The sequence below is a fragment of the Phoca vitulina genome, unplaced genomic scaffold, assembly GCF_004348235.1.
Source record: "Phoca vitulina isolate PV1807 unplaced genomic scaffold, GSC_HSeal_1.0 scaffold9, whole genome shotgun sequence".
Classification (NCBI taxonomy): Eukaryota; Metazoa; Chordata; class Mammalia; order Carnivora; family Phocidae; genus Phoca; species Phoca vitulina.
This window is the reverse complement of record NW_022589712.1, coordinates 55,126,088-55,150,617: the sequence shown is the minus strand read 5'-3', so window position 1 is coordinate 55,150,617 and position 24,530 is coordinate 55,126,088. Positions and strand designations below refer to the sequence as shown.

The window sequence follows — 24,530 nt, the reverse complement described above, 5'->3', positions numbered from 1 at the left end:
TTCAGCTGCAGAAGATAAAAAGGTTTGGGAGCTGGATAGCGGTGATGGTTGCACAACAATGTGGATGTGCTTAATGTCACAGAACTGTACTTAAAAATGGTTAAAATGTTAAATGTTACGTACTTTCTGCCACATACACTATAAAAACTGTGGAAAAATGCACCAAAATTTTCTGTTTAAAATCATAAATGATGGGAGCTTGGGTGGCTCAGTCGTTAAGCATCTGCCTTCAGCTCAGGTCATGATCCCGGGGTCCTGGGATCGAGCCCTGCATTGGGCTCCCTGCTCCACGGGAACCCTGCTTCTCCCTCTCCCACTTCCCCTGCTTGTGTTTCCTCTCTCGCAGTGTCTCTCTCTGTCAAATAAATAAATAAATATTTTAAAAATATAAAATCATAAATGATATGTATACATTCACAGGGGAAAAAAATAATAATCCAATATAAATAAATCTCTAAAAAAGAGCAGTTTTCTTTTATAGCTGGGAAGTTGTTTGGTTGCTATTAAATGCTTTACTGATGAAATGCCTGAGCTTACCTTAGAAATCCAAGTGAATATTAAAAGTCTTGTTAATAAACACTAATTGCATGAGCAATTCCTACTTAGGGCAAAAGAATAGCTAAAGAAGATCTGGACATGTGTGTAAACTGAAATAAAATTCAACATTAGTCTATGCCTATTAAAAAGGCAACCAAAAATGAAAAGGGATAAAAAGCCAAGCTGTTCTGAATTTCCTGTAGAGGTAGAATTTAAAAGTAAGTACACCACTTTATCAGGATAAGATGAGAAAATGACACTTGATACCAATTCTTACACAAATTAAATACAGTATTTCAACATCTGAATGATCAATCTAATGTTTTTCATGTCACCAAATTTTGAAAAATAAGCTTAAAAACCTAAAGATTTCCCAATTTTAAGATCTAAATTAAAATTATACTGTAAACTGATATTCACAAACAATCTCTGAAACTTTATTCCTCTTCTTCTAAACTATAAACAAATATGACTCGGCTCTGTACTTGAATAATCAGTGAATCTTAAGATCATGGCTCATCAAGCTTAAGTATGTATGAGAAAAATAAATGAAATGGTCTTTGGTTGAATATTATGACACTTGGATTATACAATGTAAAATTACAGTCAATAAAATGACATACTTCTATTTTATACACAAAGAAATCATCAAGTCTGATCTTCATTATTCTTAAGGGGTAACGAAACAATAGCATAGTAAGTCATTTAATTAAGACGGTCTTATAGACCAACAAAATAATGTTACACCATAAAATACTTAAAAATTACTTTTGGCATTGATTCTTGGTTCTAATAACTGGAACACATTTGACTTTTCAGTAAGGTTGCACTAAACTAAACTATGGACACAGAGTAAGGCAGATTTTAATATCTAAACATAAACAGATAATCAGAATTTTCCAGAAAGTGCTATTGAAAAAAAAAAATACAAACTAAGTTCAGAATGGCGAATACTATACCTACACTTAAGCCTAATTAATCGAAAGTTAAGGTTTAAAAAAACTTAAAATTTACTCAGTCTGAATTCAAAACAAGGGCTCTGTAGACTTAAGTGTTGAAAGGTGGCTTCTTTGGCATGATGCGAAAGCTTAGCTCTGTGTTGTTCCCCTCAGCTTCCTTGGCTTCTATTTTTTACTCACATCCCTCACCTCAGTTTAATTAAGGATTCACAAGCTACACTTCATGTCCAGTTAAATAATAAACAGTGCAATTCTTTTCAGTACTGCTAACAATGACTATATGATTGACCTGGGAGAGGCACTCTGTATTACTAATACAAGAGCTTTTTATTCTACAAGAGCAGCAACTTAACAGACATTTTTAGTACCAGAGAACTTGAGTAATTGTAATTGTTATCTGCACTTTAAAGACTCATACCAACCAAATCATGGTGGTGGGGATATAATAATCCATTAAATAGTGTTTAGATATAAATCATTTAGAAAATAGTAAGAGCCCTACCTCAATACATAAACCAAAATAAAATCCAGATGGCTTAAAAATTGGAAAGTAAAAACAGGAACTATAAAAAGTTAACAGAAAAAAAATGTAGATAACATATAATCTTGGGAGTGGGGAAGGATTTATAAAAACCACAAAGAAAAGTACTGATACTCAACTTACAAAATTAATACTTTGATTTTATAGATTTTATAAAGTAAATTTATAACTGAAAATACGTGGAAATCTGCATATTTAACTTAATGAAGTTAAAAGGCAAATGATAAACTGGGAAAATTATTTGCAGAGTTAATGTCCCACATAAATAACATTTAGAACTGAATTTTTTAAAATGACAGTAGGGGCACCTGGGTGGCTCAGTCATTTAAGCATCTGGCTCTTGATTTCAGCTCACGTCATGATCTCTGGGTCATGAGATCAAGCCCTGTGTCTGACTCCATGCTCAGCGGGGAGTCAGCTTGGGATTCTCTCCTTCTCCCTCTTCCTCTCCACCTGCCCCTCCTCCGGCTCTCTCTCTCAAATAAATAAATCTTTAAAAATAAATAAATAAATGACAATAGAATGCATAAAAATTAAGACAGGCAATAAAAATAAATATATAAGAATTATATAAATAAAAAATTATATAAAAATAGAAATGAGGGCGCCTGGGTGGCTCAGTCAGTTAAGCATCTGCCTTCGGCTCAGGTCACGATCCCAGGGTCCTGGGATCAAGTCCACATCGGGCTCCCTGCTCGGCGGGAAGCCTGCTTCTCCCTCTGCCCCTCCTCCCTGCTTGTGCTCTCGCTGTCTCTTATGCTCTCTCTGTCTCTTATGCTCTCTCTCTCTCAAATAAGTAAAATCTTAAAAAAAAAAAAAAAAGAAAGAAAAGAAAAAGAAATGATTACATCCTGTACTGATGGAGTAAAAGGAATAGGCTCTCTCATTCCCTGTTGATATAAATACTGGTATCTTTCTGAAGGGTAAATGAACAATATGTATCAGGTTATAAAAATTTATATACTTTCGTATCCAAAAATTTCCCTTCTAAGAATTTTTGCTATATAAATAATCAAACTAGCCCACGAGTGTATAAGTGCAAGAATTCCTTATTTGTTTAGCATTATTTATAAGCAGGAAAATTTAGCAATGAAGGACAATATCAATGAAGGAAGGTCCATAAACTGAAGAATAGGTAGCCATGAAAAAATCAGATCTATAAATGGAACAATTTTTAATAATATATGGCTAAATTCAAAAGTTATAAAAGAGGAACAATGTTTTTAAAAAGTAGAAATTTAGGGCACTTGGCTGGCTCAGTTGGAGAGGCATGAGACTCTTGTTCAGGTCATGAGTTTGAGCCCCAGGTTGGATGCAGAGATTACTTAAATAAACTTAAAAAAAGAAAGTAAAAAAATTTATGTATGTGGGAAAAATTCTGGAATCTCAGACACTTGAGATTAGAAGTGATTTTTTTATTGAAATTGTCTAATCCTCCTACATAGAATATATAATTTTTAATTCTTTTCATTAAATTACCCCAATCTCTGGGTATTTCTTGGCATTGAGAAGCCAAAAAAACCATTAACACAACACTAAAACAAGGCTTTCTTTCATATCTTTAGCCTATAATCTGTGAATATTCATGTTCTCTCTTCTTTTTTAAGATTTTATTTTTAAGTAATCTCTACACCCAACATGGGGCTCAAACTTACAACCTCAAGATCAAGAGCCTCATGCTTTCCCAACTGAGCTAGTCAGGTACCCTGAATGAATATTCATGTTTTATTTATTGTTTAAATTTAGATTATAGTGTGACACCAACTATTTTTCTAATTATGTAGTTAAAGGACTTAGAAAATAAAGCAAAATGTTAAATTATTATCTCTGAATAGTGGAATTACTTAATGAATTTTCATTTTCTTCTATCTACATTCTTCATTTTCCAAATTTTCTATAATGGTTATGGACTACTTTTAAGATAAGAAAATACTGGACTTCAAATTACATATATATTTTATAGAGAAATACACTCACAATTATGTTTTTAAAATAGAAAAAATAGAGAAGTAAATACACAAATTGTTTATAATAGTTATTGCTGGCAGGGAGTGGTGTTCCTTGTTTTAATTTTATGTGTGTTCCAACTTTCCTAGAAGAACCATGTACATTTATAATGGAACAAATGAACTATATTTCCATAAAGAGGAGGGCACAGATGAAATTCTAAGATGCTAAGAATGAAAATCAGATTTTTTTTAAACATCTTTCAGAAATGTAACTTAAAGGAGGTTAAAATCATCTAGTTTTCTAGTATCTGTGATATTTAATCAGTCCAAAAGTAGACTTTTCAAAGATATGTGGTATCACAAATTATTTTTTAGGCCATGAATCTTGAAATTTTAAAATCTGGTAAGAGGGGCGCTTTGGTGGCTCAGTTGTTAAGCTTCCGACTCTTGGTTTCTGCTCAGGTTATGATCACAGTCAGGGTTGTGGGATCAAGCTCCACATCAGGCTCTGCACTCAGCACAGAGTATGCTTGGGATCCTTTTCCTCTCCTTCTGCCCCCCCCCCCCATAAATAAATAAAATCTTTTAAAAAACTGGTAAGAACTGGAGAAAAACAGCTGAGTACGGATATTATATGTGTCATGCGTATGGGTGTGTGTGTGTTGTCCAGCAACACACAAATATTAAAAATTTGGCACTACCACTGACTTACCTACAGAATGAAAAGATTACCAAATTATAAAATACAATATATATGCTGATTGTCCTGATTGGAACAGTTTATTTTTTTATACATTAATATACATTAAACAAACATTTGAGCACTACCACAGATTTTATCATTAATGGCTAAATAAATCTTTAATACCTAAAAAATGGGAAGGGAGGTGGAAACTGACAATTCCAAGTAATAATGCATTTTGGTTGTTTAAGCCATCAAAACTGCAACACATTAAATTCTTTCCACATTAGCATAAAAACACTTCTTACCTGCCAGTAACAAATTGCAAGAGAAGAACTCTCTCCTCTGGAGTAATGTCTTCCACAACTTCCCAGAACCACTAACAACAACAAAAAAACTGAACTCATATTTCAGAGTAATTGTAGACTTCTTAATACCCAAGAAATATGTAATATTCATAAACATATTTTATTCTATGAAACTCATTTATCAAAAATGCTTTCATACAAAGCTTTCATATGCAATATTCCCAGGAGAAGAATTTAGGGAAAAATTTCACTTTGTTAATTAATGTAGGTTTTCATCCAATAGTGCTGAAAAGCTTATAAAATTAAATGGCAAACTTAACTTCATTCTAAGCTCTGGAGAGATTTTACCTGAATAACTGGATCTTCTCTTTCATAGCCACTTGTGTATTCTGTATTTCTTATCCAATCGCTCACATCAATTTCTGGCATGCCAGAAAGCAGTAGCTCCTTTGGGGAAGAAGAAAAGTATTTCATTAATCTTCATTAGGAAAAAAAAGCTATTACAATAAAATAGTAAATTTGCCTTAATTAGAAACTAATCCCATGTAAAACTGATTTATTTTTGTGACAGTTTCTGCATGTCATCAATAACAAGAACTCTTCATATTGATAATCTCAAATATTGCTGAGATGTGGAAATGTCTCCACACGATACAATTTCATTAAAACATGAGACAAATACATAAACACATATGCAACAAGTTTACATTTGCAAAATTTTATGAATGTTATATTTGGTTTATGTTTAATTGTATGAATTTGTTAAATTCTAAAGAGACCACATATGCTCAACATATGAAAATGATAACAAAGACCTGAATAAGTCCTGGGTTAAGCAAAGGAAGAGATCATCAAGAAACTCTAGTCACTAGGAAAAAGAAGTAATATAATAAAAAGAGGTAATATAATAAAAATAGTTGTTGTTTTAAAAAAAAAACAGAACAGATTCAGGCCTTTCAAGAACTCTATTTTGGAATGATTTGCATCCTCTAAAGCCAAAATTCCCCAGTGTGAGAAAAAAATGCAATTTCCTAATGACTTTTGGTAGTCTTTTTTTTTTAATGTGAAGATCATCAAACACAGTATTAATCAAATAAATAAAAATGAAATTAAGAATGTCAAAAATACTTAACCATTATGTTTTCCACGAGAAAAGAGAACATGGAAAGAGCTTGTCCAGATGGCTCAAATGAGCCCATATCTCACGACTGGATGTGTTTACACAGACAGATAAGGCAACGACTATACTACACTTAACCAAATACTGACAAGCCAGATCAGAAGAGTTTGGTGTCACAGACACAGATACAATGTGGTTCAAGATCATGTCTCCTACAACAACTACTCATGCATACACCTGACTAGTACAGAAGTGTGCTCTGAAGAAAGTTAATGAAGGCTAGTAAGAGGCTCTGACAGCTCTTGTAGTTTCTAAGATCTATTCAGAGTCTACAAGGTTCTCCCTTTTACAACATATCTGAAGCTGGATTTTCTTCATTTAGTTCAAGCAGACAACATATTACAACTGATTATATGTAGAAGGAGATATGAGAACCTACTTGTCTTCTATTAAGTAGATATTAAATAAACCTACAAAAATGTAAAATACCACTCCTCACTATTTTTAGCTTTATCCTGGAAAATGCAATTTTCAATCTTTAAATGCTATCATATTAATATGTAATGGATTGTTATTTCTACATTAAGTAAATATTTTACATTTTTGTTTTAATTTCAAATGCAATATATATCAATATAACCCACATGAACAAAAACGTTTGTTGTAAGGGTGTCCTAAAGCCAAAAAGTTTGAGAACTGCTGGCCTAGGGTATATTTTAATCCTCCTTTCCATAGTATTATAAAATACTTTTACTAGATGGACATTCTGATTGTCTCCATTTTAACAATCCAAATATATTCTCCACCATTCTTTGCACTATTCTGAGCCCCAGGAGACCAATTCTTGCAGACTGGCTTTCTTGCCTATCAGCTTTAGGTTGGGCTCCATCACTGGGAAACAGGCAGGATTCTGGAGGTGAGGATATTTCCTGCTCCCACTTTGCTTCAGCACATCTCTGCAGTAGCCATGTATCCTCAACTATAGCTATTATCAGATTCCCCCTCATTGGTACTTCAGGCTCTCACTGGGTCCTCACAATACGATAGCCCCCCACTCTTACCCACAATTTTGCTTTCTGTGGTCTCAGTTACCGCAGTCAACTGTGGTCCAGAAGCAGATGATCCTCCTTCTGACATACCGTCAGAAAGTTAATAGTAGCCTAACGCTAGGTCATGATAGCTATGTCATTCCCCTCACATCATCTCATCACACAGACATTTTATCTGACATCATTAGAACGAGGGTGAGTACCACACAGTAAGATATTTTGAGAAACCATATTCATATAACTTTTATTATAGTACATTGTTATAATTGTTATAAATATTATCAGTTTTTATTATTATTGTTGTTAATCTCTTACTATGCCTAATTTGTAAATTAAACTATACCCTAGGTATGCATATTTAGGAAAAAACATAGTATATACAAGATTCAGTACTATCCATGGTTTCAGGCATCTACTGGGGGTGTTGGAACAGATTCCCTCTTGATAAGGGGGCACTACTGTAATTCCTCCATCTGTCTCTTCAATTCTACGGATGATAAAGCTTTCCACAGTTGCTAGTCTCTGGATGCCTCCCTATACTCTTGTTATTAACACTGCCACACCTCTGTAATAGCCCCTTTGTTAAAGTTTCGATCTGAGCCATCTGGGGAAATTCTGTTCCCTGGCAAGACACTGATACAGATCTGCCTAAAGGGAGTAGGGATGAATTTTACACATTTCTTACAAGCCATGAGAGTTTGTTTAATCCTCTTCCCTTCTAGACTGAAGATAAGCTTTTAATAATATTAAGTATGCTTTCATTATTAATAATTATGAATAAAAATGAGACTATATTCTCTCAAGAAATTCGAAGCATTTCATGAATATCATATTATTATGATTTTTGTGAAGAGGATGAAAGATCTTTATTATCCCACTTAACACCTGGGCAAAAAAAAAAAAAATTATTAAACTGACTAAAAACAAGTAGATGAAATGGAATTCCACAATCAAAAGAACATACAGCAAGAAGATTTCAAGTCCCAATCAATAATTGTTTTTTAAAAATATGACAAAATAAATGAATTAGTCTGCTGGCAATGGCTATAACACATAAATCCCATGCGAATGGCCAGCAATGGAGTCATGCAAATGTTCATAGCCATTAGCTTACCCAGTATTCATATGGCTCAATGTGTTAATACCAGATGCACATCTAGCTTAGATGCCTGTGCCAACTTTTTAAAAAAGTTTCCTATCCTAATGTAGCACAGCCCTTTCCTATGAAAGACATAAAGTCATACAAAAGGTTCTAAAATCAAGTCCCATTTATAACTTATGCCTCTGAGAGACAGTTTGGCAATACTGATGAAGACAGACCACACTCTAGGTCACAGAACATGGGTTCCCAGTCTGGCTCTAACACATACTCTATGAACAGGAGGAAGTTCTGTACCTTCTTTGGATTAGTTTTCCTCATCTATAAAATGAGAAAATTATACTTATATCAGAGGTCTGTTGTAAAAATTTTAAAAGTTAATAAATATAAAAGTGCTTGGCAAATACTGCGTTTTTAATAATAATTTTCATCACTGCATAAATCAGGATTATGCTGACAACACTGCTTTTCCCAAATAATCCCTCCATCTCAATCAGCTCAACATAGTAAAGCCAGAGTCTAAGAAAGATGAGGAATCCTGACCTAACTTCTAATAAAACCACAACTGAAAACTTAACTGTAGCAAACCTAAATATGAAAGATAAAAGAATAAAGAAAGCTTTTAAAAGAAAACATGGGGAAACACCTTCATGACCTTGGAATAAGAAACACGTTCTAAAACACAAAAAAGGACACAAAAAAGATCCATTCATTAAAAAAAAGAAAAAACAGGGTGCCTGGGTGGCTCAGTTGGTTAAGCGACTGCCTTCGGCTCAGGTCATGATCCTGGAGTCCCTGGATCGAGTCCCGCATCGGGCTCCCTGCTTGGCGGGGAGTCTGCTTCTCCCTCTGCCTGTCACTCCCCCTGCTTGTGCTCTCTCTCTCTCTGACAAATAAATAAATAAAATCTTTAAAAAAAATAAATAAATAAAAATAAATAAATAAATAAAAGAAAAAACAAGTAATAAACTGAACTGTGTTAAAACTAAAAACTTTTATTCACTAAAAGATAACAGAGCAGAAAATATTCACAATATATAAATAACAAACACTCCTATAAAGAATCCTATAAATCAGTAACAAAAAACCAGAAAACACAATAGAAAAATGGACAAATTACTTGAGCAAACACTTTAAAAAAAGAGTACAAGTGGCCAATGAACACATAAACACACTAGGGAAATGAAACACCATTACTGATCCACAAAAATGGTAAAAATGAAAAAGAAAATATTAAGTGCTAGTGAAGATATGGAATACCCAGAACTCTCATACCTATTGGTGGGAATATAAACTGACACACCACTTAAACTATTTGCAAATATCTACTATAATAGAATAAATGTACACTCTATGTCCCAGCAATTCCACTTCAAGAATGCATACATATATCCTCCTAAAGACATGTACTAGAATGTTTGTAATAGCACTATTTCAAATAACCTGAAGCTGAAAAGTACCCACCAAATGTTCATCAACAAAAGAACAGACCTCTCTCTCTCTACATATATATATATACATACACACATACACTGACAAAATGAAATACTATAATACAATAAAAATGAACAAATTACAACTTCATCAATAATATGAACGATTCTCACAAAAAGTTGAGCTAAGGAAGGCAGATCTATTCTAGGTGACTATTCCACTTACATTAAGTTCAAAAATGGGAAACCTAATCTATGGTATATTTAGAACTCAGAAGGGGAAGCCCGGGTGGCTTAGTCCATTAAGCATTGGACTCTTGTTTTTGGATCAGGTCAAGATCTCAGGGTCATTAGAGGGAGCCCCACGTTGGGCTCCGTGCTCAGCAGGGAGTCTGCTGGAGATTCTCTCTCTCCCTCTGCCCCTCCCCATTCTCAGATTCTCTCTAAAAAATAAATAAATAAAATCTTAAAGAAAAAATAGACTGATGAATCACTGAACTCTACCTCTGAAACTAATAATACACTATGTGTTAATTAACTGAATTTAAATAAATGTAAAAACAAGAAAAATAATAAAATAATGTTAATGGGAAAAAAAAAAGTCTGAAGAGCGGTTCCCCATGAAGAGGGATAGTGACTGGAAAACGACAGGAGTGGACATCTGGGGTGCTAGGATTTCTCTGTTTGATCTGGGTGCTGGTTTTATGGGTGTAGTCAGTCTGTAAAAATTCATCAAACTATACATTTATGATGTATATACTTTTCTCTACATACATTGTAAATCGATATCATAAAACCTAGCAGTATCAGTCAGGAGGCAAAGTTTTTGTCAGTTATTACATTGTTGCTATCTGTTATTTTACACAAAGGTCCAGAAAATAATGTAAAATTCTCTGTTTTGAACGTCACAAGGCCAATTTAATATTAGTACAGGAAAAAGTCAGCTTTCAATCATGTTTAATAATAGTTCATAAGTACTCCTCCATTTTTAAATGCTAAAAATAACTTATTGCTATGCAAAAACTAGACAAGTCTATACTAAACAAAACCATTAATCTTAAACCTAAAAATACAAGCAAAAAAAAAACCCCTCAAAACTGACATTTAATGAAACTAAGTCACAATGGACTTCAAAATTAACTTGCAAATTTTATTCACTACTATACTAAGATATACTATGAATGATAAGCCAAAAATACTGGTATATTATGTAAAATTAAGAGGTATAAACCAGTGTACTTATTCATATAGTAAAGTGAAAAGCATAGGGTAAAACTAATTTTATAGGAAAGAATAAAAACCAAAGGATACTTTTCCATTGATCTAAAATTTATTATTCTAAATTATAATTTTTTAAATAAAAAATTAGCTATACTCTATTTAAAACAGTGGGGGTGCCTGGGTCTGGGTGGCTCAGTCAGTTAAGCATCTGCCTTTGGCTCAGGTCACAATCCCAGGGTCCTGGGATTGAGCCCCACGTTGGGCTCCCTGCTCAGTGGGGAGTCTGCTTCTCCCTCTCTCTCTGCCTCTGCTCATGTGCTCTCTCTCTCTCTCTCAAATAAATAAATAAAATCTTTTAAAAAAAATACTGTGTTTAATTAAGGAGTTAGACAACTCAAGAGTTTGAAAATAATTTATTACCAATCATAAGAGAGAAAAAGGATATGAGAGAAAATGTAAACATAAAGCATATAAAATTAGAAATCCTGTTAGGTCATAGTAAAAGGCAGGCAAATTAAAAGTGCAAAACACTTATTAGAAACTAGAGGCTGACAAAGAGAGGACTCCACATAGATTTAAAATGGAAAATGACAATTATATATATGGTAAATAAGAAGCTAGAGAAAATTAAACAAATACAATAAGAAAAACCCCCTAATTCTTCTTTTCAGAATGACAAGAAGTTAGTTATCATTATCTTGTACCTCATATGGTCAAATAAAAAATTCACAAGTACAGTTGATTCTTGCTTGAACAATGCAGGGGTTAGGGACTCTGACCCCATGCAGTCAAAATCCACGTGTAACATTTGAATTCCCCCAAAACTTAACTATTAATAGGCTACTGTTGGCCAGAGGCCTTACTGGTAACATAAACAATAAACATATTTTGTATGTTATATGTATTACACATATCCTATTCTTAGAATAAAGTAAACTAGAGAAAAGAAAATATTATTAACAAAATCAAAAAGTGTCTGGGGTGGCTCAGTTGGTTGAGTATCTGACTTGGTTTGGGCTCAGGTCATGATCTCAGGATTGTGAGACTGAACCCCGCTTTCGGCTCCATGCTTGGTGTAGAATCTGCTTGAGATTCTTTCCCCTCTTCCTTCTCCCTTCCCCTCTGTTCCTCCCCAACTTGCATGCACGTGCCCGCTCTCTCTCACTCTCAATAAATAAATCTTTAAAAAAAAAAGAAAAAAAATCAAAAGGAAGAGAGAAAATTTACAGTGTTATACTGTAAAACATCCATGTTTAAGTTTGAACCCACACAGTTCAAACACGTGTTGTTCAAGGGTTAACTGTAATATGATTATTGCTTTTGAGAAGACTGGCCTTCAACATCTCCCATGTAAAATATTTTGAAAATGTATTCCATTTTTGTTTTCATTTCACACTAAGGAATTGTTACTCTGGTTATTAAGCTTAAGAGAAGCACAATCACAAATCTTGTAAGAAATCTCTAAACATGAACATTAAACCATAATGTCTTATTATACATTATTTTATCATAGTACTCCAAAATTATTTCTGAATTATAGCAACTGGAGTTTTGTGTTGTTTTGTAACCACAAATGAACTGATGTTTTTCCTTACCAATTCATATTCATCAAAAAGCTGTATGAGGGAAGGTGGAATGAACATATGAAAGCCCTGTAAAAAAGCATTGATCTGAGGCTGAATGGCTCTTGTCATTCGAAGTTCAGTAACAAGCTGAACATACTCCGCCTATTAAAAAAAAAAAAAAAAAGTGATGATTTTTTTTCAATTTCACATACTTAAGATATTGTTGATATAATCATTTCTCATTTAAGAGGTAAAGGTTTGGAATTAATTTGGCACCATCATTCAAGTATCTCAGTAAACCCATAATCCACCAATCACTAACTACTTAGGCCAAAATCCTAGGAATCAATCACCATGATTTTTCTCACACGCTGTATCAGTGAGTGCTATCAGAACTACCTCCAAAAAACATTCTCAATCCGACCCTGTCTCACCATCTCCACTACTACTACCCTGGTCCAAGCCATCATCATCACCTTCACTTGGATTACTGTAACATATGGTGTCCCAGTTTCCATTTTTGTCTCTGTACTGCTTCTTCCATACCACCAAGTGATCTTTTAAATATATAAATATATATTTTACATACAATTTCATATATAATTCAGATCACATCACTCCTGCCCAAAACCCTACAGTGAGGGGTGCCTGGGTGGCTCAGTCACTTAAGCACCTCTCTCCCTCCCTAAAACAAAACAAAACAACTCTACATTGACTTAAGTAAAAGACAAATTATAAGGCCCTAAATGATCCAGCCTTTCTTTGCTCTCTCATCTCATTTCTTTCTTCTCTCCCCCTTGTTCATTCTCTCTATTCCCCAAACATAAGCTTGTTCAGGCCTCAGTGTCTATACTTCCTCATGTCTCTGACTGAACTATCTCATTAGAATGTAACCTCTCTGCAGGCAAGGGCTCTGTTTTGTTTTCCAGTATATATTCCCAGCTCCTAAAAAACTGGCTGCCACTTTGTAAATGTTCAACAAATATCGGATGAATGCATACATTCAACAAGTGCATTTAATACAGACCTAGAACTTGATAAAATGGGTCACTTAAGCATAGTTATTTGATTCTGAATTAAGGTAAACTATTTTTACACATTTCATTTTAAAATACATCATCACAGAAAATAGTAAAATAGTGTCACTTAAAATTTAACTGGTAATAAAGAATATATTTTGGCTCAGACAAGAATCAATTATTATATTTATCAATCAACTCTATCAATTGTTATCATTTATATATTTTAAATTACATCTAAGTGAAATTTTGTGACTTAAAAGCAATATGCTGTATATAGTTCTTACCTCCCAGGTATGAATGTTCTAAAGAGAGTAGAGAAAGCCAATTTTAGGTTCCTTCCTTTATTTTTTGAGGAGGCACTAATCTGAAACTCTGCCACCTCCCACTTTCTAACTCTACACCGGGGGGAAAAAACCCACAAGTACTGAGCTAGAACGTTATATATAACCACTGGCTATGAATTCTCCATCCATGTCAAAGCTATAGAAGTGTCATGGTGGCTTCCCCATAGTTCTCCCCAAGCCCCCCATAGCCCCTTGTGCAATCTAGCGCAGGGAAAGCTGTCATCTCTGCTATTCAGTCTACTCCCACGCCCAAATCACACTCCCTACCACCCACAAGTTTTTCCTCCACTGTACAGGAATTATCAGTTACTACATTTAGGTAGTTACCAGAGAGAGGGAGACAAAAATATGTGCCAAACAATCAAACAGAAACAGAAACTAGATTTTCACATCCAAGAAATAATATACATAGCACACTTCCAAGTGATAACCAGCAGTGATTTCAATATTAGCACATCATTATCTTTTACTTTATGTCTGCTCTACCTAAACTTACTCAACTGCTACAATTTTTCTGCTCCACTCATTCACTACTGTTTAAGATGCTATATGAGACCCTATGTTCCCTTAGTAAGAACAGCTTTTTCCCAAAAGGTTTTGCTCTTAGAATCTTATGGTACTATTCAACAATCATTGTTCAAGACCTTAAATTATGAAGCATAAAAGTAAAAGATTTGCAGGGCACCTGTGTGGCTCAGTTGGTTAAGCATCCAACTCTTGATTTCAGCCCAGGTCATGATCTCAGGGTCGTGAGATCTAGCCCCGTGTCGGGCTCCACACTGGGTGTGGAGCCTGCTTAAGATTCTCTCTCTCCCTCTCCCTTTGCCTCTGCCCCTCTCCGCCCTTCCCCCACCATTCAGATGTGCACACGTGCTCTCAAAAAAAAAAAAAAAAAGGGTAAAATATTTGTGAATTGCTCAAAGTACACTTTACCAATTTTAATTGGCCATTGCATTCCGTATTTACCAGAGTAGTACACATTCTGTTTTCAGTTAATTCCTATTACTTCCCTCACACATTCTCTTTTTAAAAATTAATTTCTACAAGTATACTAATCTTTCCTTACATGTTCCCTTCTATTCTTCTAATATGGAATATTATTCTAATATTCTAAATATTTTCCACATTTATTTCTATAACTTTGACCCATAGTCACTGTATACCAATTTGTGGAAATCAGCTCCTTCAAATACCAATTTCCATATTAAGTTAATTTAAATGTAGATGAATTTTGGTCTAAATTATTTCTCAGAAAAATAATAAAATCCTAGCCATCACAAATCCTGCTGAGATGTTTAGTAAAATAAAGTTTTCCATGTAGCTAAAATATAACTGTGTTTAACAGAAGAAAATATAAATCCAAGTGAGCTAAAATGTTTCCCTGCTTCCTTAAACACTGTACATCCTCAAAGAGAGTAACACAAATTAACATTTTCTTGATGATACAATTATTACTATGAACATCCACTATTAGTACACACTAACTTTTTGATTATTCATACTGTGCAGAAATATACTGGCTGCATTCCCATTATACAGGCATCCAAGTGACTCACCTCCCCACACTTTATGCTCTGCGTAACTACATCAAGTATCTTACATGCTTTAATAAGGAAACAGTGGATATGCAGATGACAATCAGTCCACAAAACACCGGCATAAAGACTTGCACAATCAAACATTAAATATAAACCAAACCGAAACTATCATTTTCTTTTAAGTTATTACAAGAGATTGATATAACTTGGGTCAGGGGATCTTCTTTTATCCCTAACAGATGGCATATCCTAGGAGTCATGTCTGCTCCCACATGAGTTTTATTGTCTATTCTTTGAAGGCATTAAATAATACCAGATGCCAAAGAATTAAATTGAAGAATTAATCATATTAAAGAATCTTAGTACTTGTACTGGTGAAGTAATTATGTTAATACATAGAAAGCTTTCAACTTAGAAAGCTTCAGCATAGAAACAACAACAGCAACAAAAAAGAGCCTTAGCAACTTTTTTCTGGCTTAACCTCTGACCCTTGTAACTGATATAAAATAGTTAAGTAAAAAAGAAACTGCAAAGCGAAAAACATAAAAACACTGAGATTAAGAAGACTGAACTTTCGGACAGTATGTTCCAGTTAAATTATATGTCTACATTTACAGAAACATTTTGTTTTAATAATCTCTAGTCTTCTGAATTTGTGGAATAAATATTCATCTCTCCGAAATCTTCCTTAAAATTTTAACTTCTCTTCAGGCTTTGAACCTAAATTATGTCTTCTTATGAGAAATGGTGGTGATATTGAAAATAAATGCATTTTTAAGCTATTTTTCTTCTTGAAAATCTTTTCATTATTTCTTGAAAGATATCTAAATAAACCATATTTACTTAAATAATAGTTAACTTTTACTAGTGAAAACAAGAGTTTCTTTTTTTCCCTCCTCTAAGCAGAGGAATAAACTGGGCCACATTTGTAAAACAATTTGGAATAGTTATTTTTTTTAGTAATTAACAGTCTAAATGGCATTATTATTGACATAATTCAATTTACTGTTTGAATATAAAAGCTTCTTTCCTGAGTTTATCCACTTATTACCGCTCTGGTATCTAAGAGTTCTCATTGAAAATTTTTCCACTGAGAACTCCAAAGGATAACCAGGTTTCTCTTGTAGGAATAAGCAGATATACCAAAAAGGCAAGAAATTATCTCATTTTCTCCATCCTCACTGCCTTTGTCTTATAAAATCCTCATGCATGCTCCCCAGACCAATACCACAACCACTTATCAGTTCCCTGACTCCAGTATTGCCCCATTTCAATTCATTCTTCACACTCCAAGCTAAGTTTGTTTTTGTGTGTGTGTTTTTAAGAAACAGAATCCATTGATGGAACTTACCTCTATAACATCTACAGTCATCCCTACAGTCTTCAGAATAATTTTCAAATTCTTAATTGTGGATACAGTCCCTCAGAATTTGGCCCCTGTCTACTCCCCTCATTTTTTACCACTCATTTACTATGCAAGCTAAGATCTACAACTCTGATCTACCTGTGGTTCCCTGAACACATCATGCTCTGTCATCCTTAACTTCCTCTAAGCCCAGAACATTTCCTTTTCCCCCTCCTTACTCCTATCTGACCACTTAATGCCTGTCCTCTATAATTCAGCTTCCATACCACCTCTTCCATTCCTTGATACCCTGTCTTACCCACTCCTATTTCCCTCCCAGCCTGAATGAACTTCATGATTAGTACTATAAAAGTGTTAGCATTTAAAGCTCATGTAGCTTACTCTTCAGTTCTAGGAGATAGAACTGAAGATATAAGAAAATCTGTCACTTCTAACTCAAATTTTATGGTTCCATGATTCCAGCTTTCGGTCAAGAATAAAAAAAGAGGGGACACCTGGGTGGCTCAGTGGGTTAAGCGTCTGCCTTCAGCTCAGGTCATGATCCCAGGTACCTGGGATCGAGTCCCACATCAGGCTCCCTACTCAGTGGGGAAGCTGCTTCTCCCTCTGCCTGCCACTTTCCCTGCTTGTGTTCTCTCTCTCTCTCTCTCTCTCTGACAAATAAATATATAAAACCTTTAAAGAAAAAAAAAGAATAAAAAAGTGAAAAGTAAAAGCAAAACTTCTAAAGGAAGATGAAAATACTATTTAAATGTAAATGCTCAGCTCCCGGTAATTCAGCCATTTTCAAAAGTGAAACCAGAGTTTAGTTTTATTATTATTTTTTAAGATTTTTTAACAAATTGATAACAATATTAAATTTAAAAGAGCATTATATTTCAAATGTGGAATGTACATATATTCTTCTGCCTACATCATTTGTGTTTATTTAATGTACTCCTTTTTAAACAAAGGTATTTTCATCAATTTGGTTTCCCTCTATAATTACCAAAGCCTTGGATGGGAGACCAAAGCCTTTCCATAAAAATTAGGAATAAATGACTCCCCCATGTGGAGATCAGCTTACACACATTTTCTCGTACTAACAAACTTGGTAACTCATTTAAGCTTCAACATGCTTACAGATTTTGAAGTTGAACTCCAAACGTGACAATTTTAACTTTATACCTATAGAGATAAGTAAGTAAACGGCTAACCTTAACGTAACAAAAAAGTTCATGAAAGAAATGTATGTTAAAAAATAACAAAATCTCTAAAAATTGAAAGTTTTACTTGTAAACTGAATACTTTAACAATCTTAAAGCAAGGGATCAATTTAAGATGCAGGTATGTTTCTATAGATTTTTATTTTTAAAAATTAATCAGGTTGCTTATTGAGTGAGCATTAATTAAATGTTTAAACATCAACAATTTGATATACAATTATACTTGACTCAAAAAAAAAAAAACAATTATACTCGACTCTTTCTGGTAATACTAGAAAATTATTCTGAAAAATGTTTACATCACAAAAATGAAAGCTGAGAAGAATTAACATATTAGTGATCGAGATCCTGCTTTTATTACCCAAAGCTAATCATTAAAAAAAAGTTCAGCCTATAATCAACCAAACAATTAGTTACTATAGTTAAATAAAAATATTTAACTTAGAAGCAAAAGTTTCAGGCTCTTTAATATTACAATAGTAAGTATTCCAGTCTCAAACTGGACTCACAATAAAAGGTACACCCTCAATGGGTGTGTATACTCTTGATATTATTTACTATCTTCCTTCTTTCTAGATTTCATTGAAAGACACAAATGCCAAAGAACTAATAAAATGTCTTTTTAAAAATCTAAACAAAAACCATGTGATAATGGGAGGGAGAGCGTTAGGAGATACAAGTATAAATATAGCTATACATCATGCAATTGTTAATGGGTCTTTCCACTTTGTCATATAAAACATATCTGAGAGGGTGACAAGTCCACTCACCATAGTATTCACAGATAAGAATCATGTTTGAGTTTCTCTGGTGAAAAACGATCACTTTCTTATAAAAAAGACTCTATAGCTTCATTACCCTTAATTGAGAATAGGTCTCCAGTGTAAAATAATAAATGCACTATAGGGTGCACAATCTAATAATTAGAAGATTTTAAAAAGTATTTTCATTCACTGGCAAGCTTATACATGTTTTAAAAATACAGCATTTTACTCTTTTCATCTTCTAGAGCTTAACATGACTCATTATATTAAAAATCAAGTAAGATCTTCCTTAACATGATTAATTTTGTGAAGGAAGAACATGAGACTTGAAACTAGGAGACCTGGGTTTTGGCCCCAGATTTACCATTAATTCTTTAGGCTTCAGTGTCCTCATGTGTAAAATGAGAGGGCGAACTAAAAAACATCTAAGTATATATGTGCAAAAACAGCTTCTGATCTTATTTTCAAAAATTAAACTTCATGTTTTTTTTATAGGTATAGTATCTAGAAGTCGCAAAAAATAAAACTATATAGCATAATATAACTTTCCAATACCCTGTACATATCTCAAACTAAGAGCCTCTTTTTACAGAGCACTAGCCAATAAGAACTAACTTTTGTGTTGTGGTTTTCAGTTTGCAAAATCCTAGTAATGATTCTGTATGGGAGCTATTATTATCCCAATTCTACAGAATAGAAAACTGAGGCTCAAAGAGGTTAAAATGCAGCCAAGTCTCCTGGTCTTTAAAAAAAAAAAAAAAAAATCTGTATTTTACTAAATCAATGGACATTATTCCTTAAAGTTAGTTGCTTCTGAAGCTGTCTTGGAATTATAATACAACTAATGGAAAGGAAAAAGATTTTAGTCTTGTTTAACCAGAAGTTGCTACTGGTAAATGACAGAAGTGGAGTTCCCACACCAGATTTCCTGACTCCCAATTTCCTACATATCAAAATATAACATAAAACTGAATTATATATTAAAATAACATATTTTTCAATAGTGACATTTAAAACATATGCCAAAATTTAAAACTAATATGTGCAGCTGTATGTCAATTATTTCTCAATAAAACTGGGGAAAAAAATTCACAAACAGAAGATAGAACAATAAATAAAAATAATCAAGTTATAAAGCTTAAAAAAAAAAATCAAGTTCAGAGGCCTAACAGATTTACTGGATCCCAAAAGCATGTACAAAGTTTAACACAGGAAATTTTTCTTTTCTCTACTGGAACTCTTAACATCGTACTTCAAACCATGAAACAGTGACTAATGCAAATATGATTTTGATGTAAACTTCTATATCTAATCTAATTTTTCAATAAAGAGATGCCCAATTTATACAATCGACTGAATTGTGCTTTAGGCTGCTTCAGGAACTGCCTCAGCTATCTAACACAATAGTGAAATGATCCTTTCTAACTCAAAAGTTTGATACTTGATGTTTTAGTTAATTTAAATATTTTATCTGTTATAAAATGTTACAAAACTCTGTAACAGCACAAGTTTTTCTAGCTAGTGTCAGGAGGCTAATCAGCAAACTATCAGGGCCAAGTTACAAACAATGGCTAAGATAAATATTCAAATACTCACTTTATTATTTTGTGTCACAAGAATACTTCCACCCCCAGGTTTCAAAGGCACCTCTTCCATTGCTCCAAACACATCAGTTTCAACAGAAAAGGTTAGCTCTAGACCCAGATCACTAATGTCATTATCTAAAATCCACTGCAAATTTTTGGCATATTCTGGATCAATGGATGCCACATCTTGGTAATTTACAGGAATACCTAAAAATGCAAACATAGAGCAGTTATATTCTAAATGTTTCTGCCTTTCCTTGTTTGTTTAATGGTAAAATACTGCCCTCTACAGATATTCCATAAAACTGCAAAATATAGTCCAATTCACAGCATGATTTAAGTGGAGGCTAATTCCTGGATTTGGAAGTCTGTTAATTTAAACTTGTTTTTTTCCACATTTTTATAATGTAATCTTTCTCTGAAATAGCTATACAGAAAAATTATTATATACTTCAAAAAGTGCCAATTCACTTAGGTATATTCATATTAAAATGCACTCTTAGCATAAACATTACACACTAAAATGATAATTTTTTTTTTAGCAAAAATGTAGATTTTTTTTCTCTACCTCATAGGCTCCCAAATGCCTTACATACACAGTTTCCAATTGAAAGAAAAATTACCTCAATCCAAATGCCTCCACTTACCTATTTAGTTTTTCCTAAAGATTCTAAGAAAAACACTTCAAATAAGTGCCTCTGGAAATAACAACAGAGCCATACCAAGAATGTGCTTATAGAATGATCTTGTGAAGTAAATGTTGACAAGCTGCCTGTGGTTCAAAGCTAATCCCAAGATCTGTCCAGCAAACCGGAAATAGTTCAAGTGATCAGGATTTACATAGGAGTTGCTATTAGGCTGAAAAGTTGTTCCTATTAAAATAAATACAAAATAATTTATTTCTAAGAATCTAGATGCAGAAGAAAGATTGCTTCAATGCAGAAACTGAATTTGAAATTTTCACTACTTTTTGCTCCTTATGGAATAGAGCACTACAAGAGAATAACTAAAATTTTAAATGTACAACTGTTCATATACAACTTCAGCAAAACCAAGGTTACATTATGTATAAACTTCCACCAGAATGTTCTTTGTGAAATATATAACAGACAATGGAATTGTCAAAAGATAATCATTAATTCACACATACTTATGAGAGTAAGTCTTTGCAGAGAGAAAATTACTTTTAACTGAAAGTAGTTGGAAGATGTGTCAAAGAGATTCTGGAAATAATATATTAAAAGATAATATACATAACATGTTTTCCTCAGCAATGTAGAAATACTAGGCTGTGAATTAGGACAGGCATTGTTTCATTCATCTATACATGCCCAGTGCAGTAGATTTTCACTACTTTTTGCTCCTTATGGAATAGAGCACTACAAGAGAATAACTAATTTTAAATGTACAACTGTTCTTAAGTGATGAACTTGATGCCTTTTACCAATTATCAGAAAATCACCTAAATCCACAAGTCAACCAATTATTCCTCACAACAAATAATCAACTTTATTTTTCTTAAGATTTTATTTGAGAGAGAGAGGGAAAGAGTGCGCGTGCAAGCAGGGGGAGGGGCAGAGGGAGAGAAAGAATCTCCAACAGACTCCCCACTGAGCCTAGGAGAGGCCAACTCAGGGCTCAATCTCACAACCTGAGATCATGACTTGAGCTGAAACCAAGAGTCTGGACACTTAACGAACTGGCCACCTAGGCGCCTCACAAATAATCAACTTTCAGTAAGTACCACTGAGGTATAAAAGTAAAAATGGCAAAGGCAATAGTTACCAATTACTGTCAAAACCTAGTATGATTCCACTTATATGAAAAAAGGTCTGGAAATAGTGGTGATGGTTACACAACACTGTCAATGTATTTAATGCCAGTGAATTGTACACTTTAAAGTGGTTAAAATAGTAAATATAATGTTACATATTTGATCACAATGAAAACAAAAGTCTAAAAAAAATCTAGTGCAATGGAAAAACCTAATACCAAGACTTCAACTTTAAAGAACTCTTTTTGTACTGTTCTGTGATGATCACTAACTCCGAAGACAACTGTTATTCTTTCAACAAATATTTATTGAGCTCATGCTATTTACTACTCTTCTAGGCACTTACACTAAAAGAAAGAATAAACTGCTATATCTAATGAAATAGGATCCAAAAATAAAATAAAATAAAATAAAATAAAGGAAAAGTAGAAAGTTTTGGAAAATGAGATGTTTGATCATTTCATATACATATTTTGACAATGATTCACTTTGTTCATTGAGGGTCTTTGATTTCTCACTGTTGGCACTAGACTACACTGCCATGACCAATTTACTTAGATATAAGGTACAACTGTGGAAGCTTATGGTTGAACGACTTAAAAGGGCTACATGAAGCTAGTCATTCACTGTCAAGTACCTTTTGAGAATAATTCCCAGTCATGGGTAAGACTGGGTATTAAAAGTCACAGGAAAGTTTTGTGAGATGAAGAAGAACTTCAAGGACTAACATAGTAATTCCAAAGATATAAATAATCTAAGAATAGTCACAAATATTTTTACCTATTAAAACAGTGAATGCTTAGGGCACCTGGGTAGCTCAGTTGGTTAAGTGGCTGCCTTCGGCTCAGGTCATGATCTCAGGGTCCTGGGATCAAGCCCTGCATCTGCTCCCTGCTCAGTGGGGAGTCTGCTTCTCCCTCTCCCTCTGCCCCTCTCCCCACGTGTGTGCACATGCTCACTCTCTAATAAATAAATAAAATCTTTAAAAAATAATAATAAAATAAAATAGTGAATGCTTAGGGTTACTGATGAATCAATCAGCAAAGATTTTTGATGACTCAACTTTCCACCCCTAGGTCTGTAATTTATAATTCCTTTGCTAAGTACTTTCTGGGAAATCTAGGTTATTAAAAAGAACAGATAAGGAGAAATCAAAAACAAAAAATAAATAAGGAAACAAATAGGGAAAAAAATAATAGTTTTTAATTTGAAAACTACTTAAAACAGAACACAAAGTTTAGGTTCTGTTTTAAGTTCAAAATAAATGTAACTGTGACACAGCTATTTTCATCACCTCAGAAAAATCCTAGTGAACAAGAAAATATCATTTTCCACATAATAATAGCTTCTAATAATTATTTCTACTTTCTATATTTCTTAGGCACTAGGCTAAGCATTTTTTACATAATGGCTAATTGATTTCTCTCTCACCACATTACAAAACATACATTATCACCATCTTCAAATGGAGAAACTGAGGTCCAGAAAGGTTACATTTATTGGCCCAAGATGATGACAACAAGAGGAACAGAGCCAGGACTCACATCCAGTGTAAGACCAAAGACCAAACTCTATGGTAAGCATCTTAATTTAATTAGAAAGCAAGTTTTAAAGAAATTATTATAGACATGAGGACTACCCAAACATTTCCCACATTCAGGAATTTTTAATTCAAAATTTCAGTGTAATTCCCTTCGTGTCAATTAAACATAAGAACAAGGAAATATTTCACCAAGATTTTAATTTATAAATACTGTAATCCCAAAGAGAAGGCTTACAAAAAGGACAAATCACAATCTTTATGATCTCTGTGCGTTAGCATATGCTCTACTAATATATTCATAGTGTTAGGAATTACCTTGACTCATAATTCCACATCAAATTTGTTTTTCAGGTATGAAACTAAACAGACACAGAATAATGGACTATAAAGAAATGAAATAAATCTAAAATATAATGCTCTAATGCTAAATCTTGCTTCAAAGATTAGGCCTAACTAAACCCAGCACCTCATCAAACTTGTCATAAAAACAACAAAGACAACAAATTCACCTCAGAGCAAAAAAATCAGAAGTTATAAATTAAAGTAGACAGTCCCATATCCCTAAGTAACTTCAAATACACCATGTGTGAATACATAGGTGCATACCTACAGCTCCCTAGCATCCCTACAGCCCACCGCCCCATTGCCTCTCTCCTAAAGTCATCCTTCTTATTCAATGGAGATTTGCCTGCCGGTTTGGTTGGAGATAATCAGAAAATACAATTAATGATGCACTCTCTCCTTATAAAAAAAAAAAAAAATTTAAACACTGGGAAAGAAAAGATCTTCAGGAAATAAAAGCAACTCTGTAAAGCATTTAAAAACTGAAATCCCGCCTTCACTTGTATGTTTTTCTTAAGTTAGAGAACTGTGAAGTATTCTTCACACAGATGAGGCGGTAACCATTTCCATTCAGCCTACAATA

General features: G+C 33.6%; 1 protein-coding gene across 4 annotated transcripts in view; it reads right to left on the bottom strand.

Moving 5' to 3' along the window:
* Positions 1-24,530, bottom strand: part of HACE1 (HECT domain and ankyrin repeat containing E3 ubiquitin protein ligase 1) — a 103,531-nt gene that overhangs the window by 4,036 nt on the left and 74,965 nt on the right. For all 4 annotated transcript variants that reach the window (XM_032408156.1, XM_032408159.1, XM_032408157.1 and 1 more), the window contains 5 exons: positions 21,011-21,160; positions 20,299-20,495; positions 12,494-12,625; positions 5,325-5,423; positions 4,977-5,047 (listed from right to left, as the gene is read on the bottom strand). In XM_032408156.1, the coding sequence (XP_032264047.1) occupies positions 4,977-5,047; positions 5,325-5,423; positions 12,494-12,625; positions 20,299-20,495; positions 21,011-21,160 (649 nt within the window). The remainder of the gene's footprint in view (positions 1-4,976; positions 5,048-5,324; positions 5,424-12,493; positions 12,626-20,298; positions 20,496-21,010; positions 21,161-24,530) is intronic.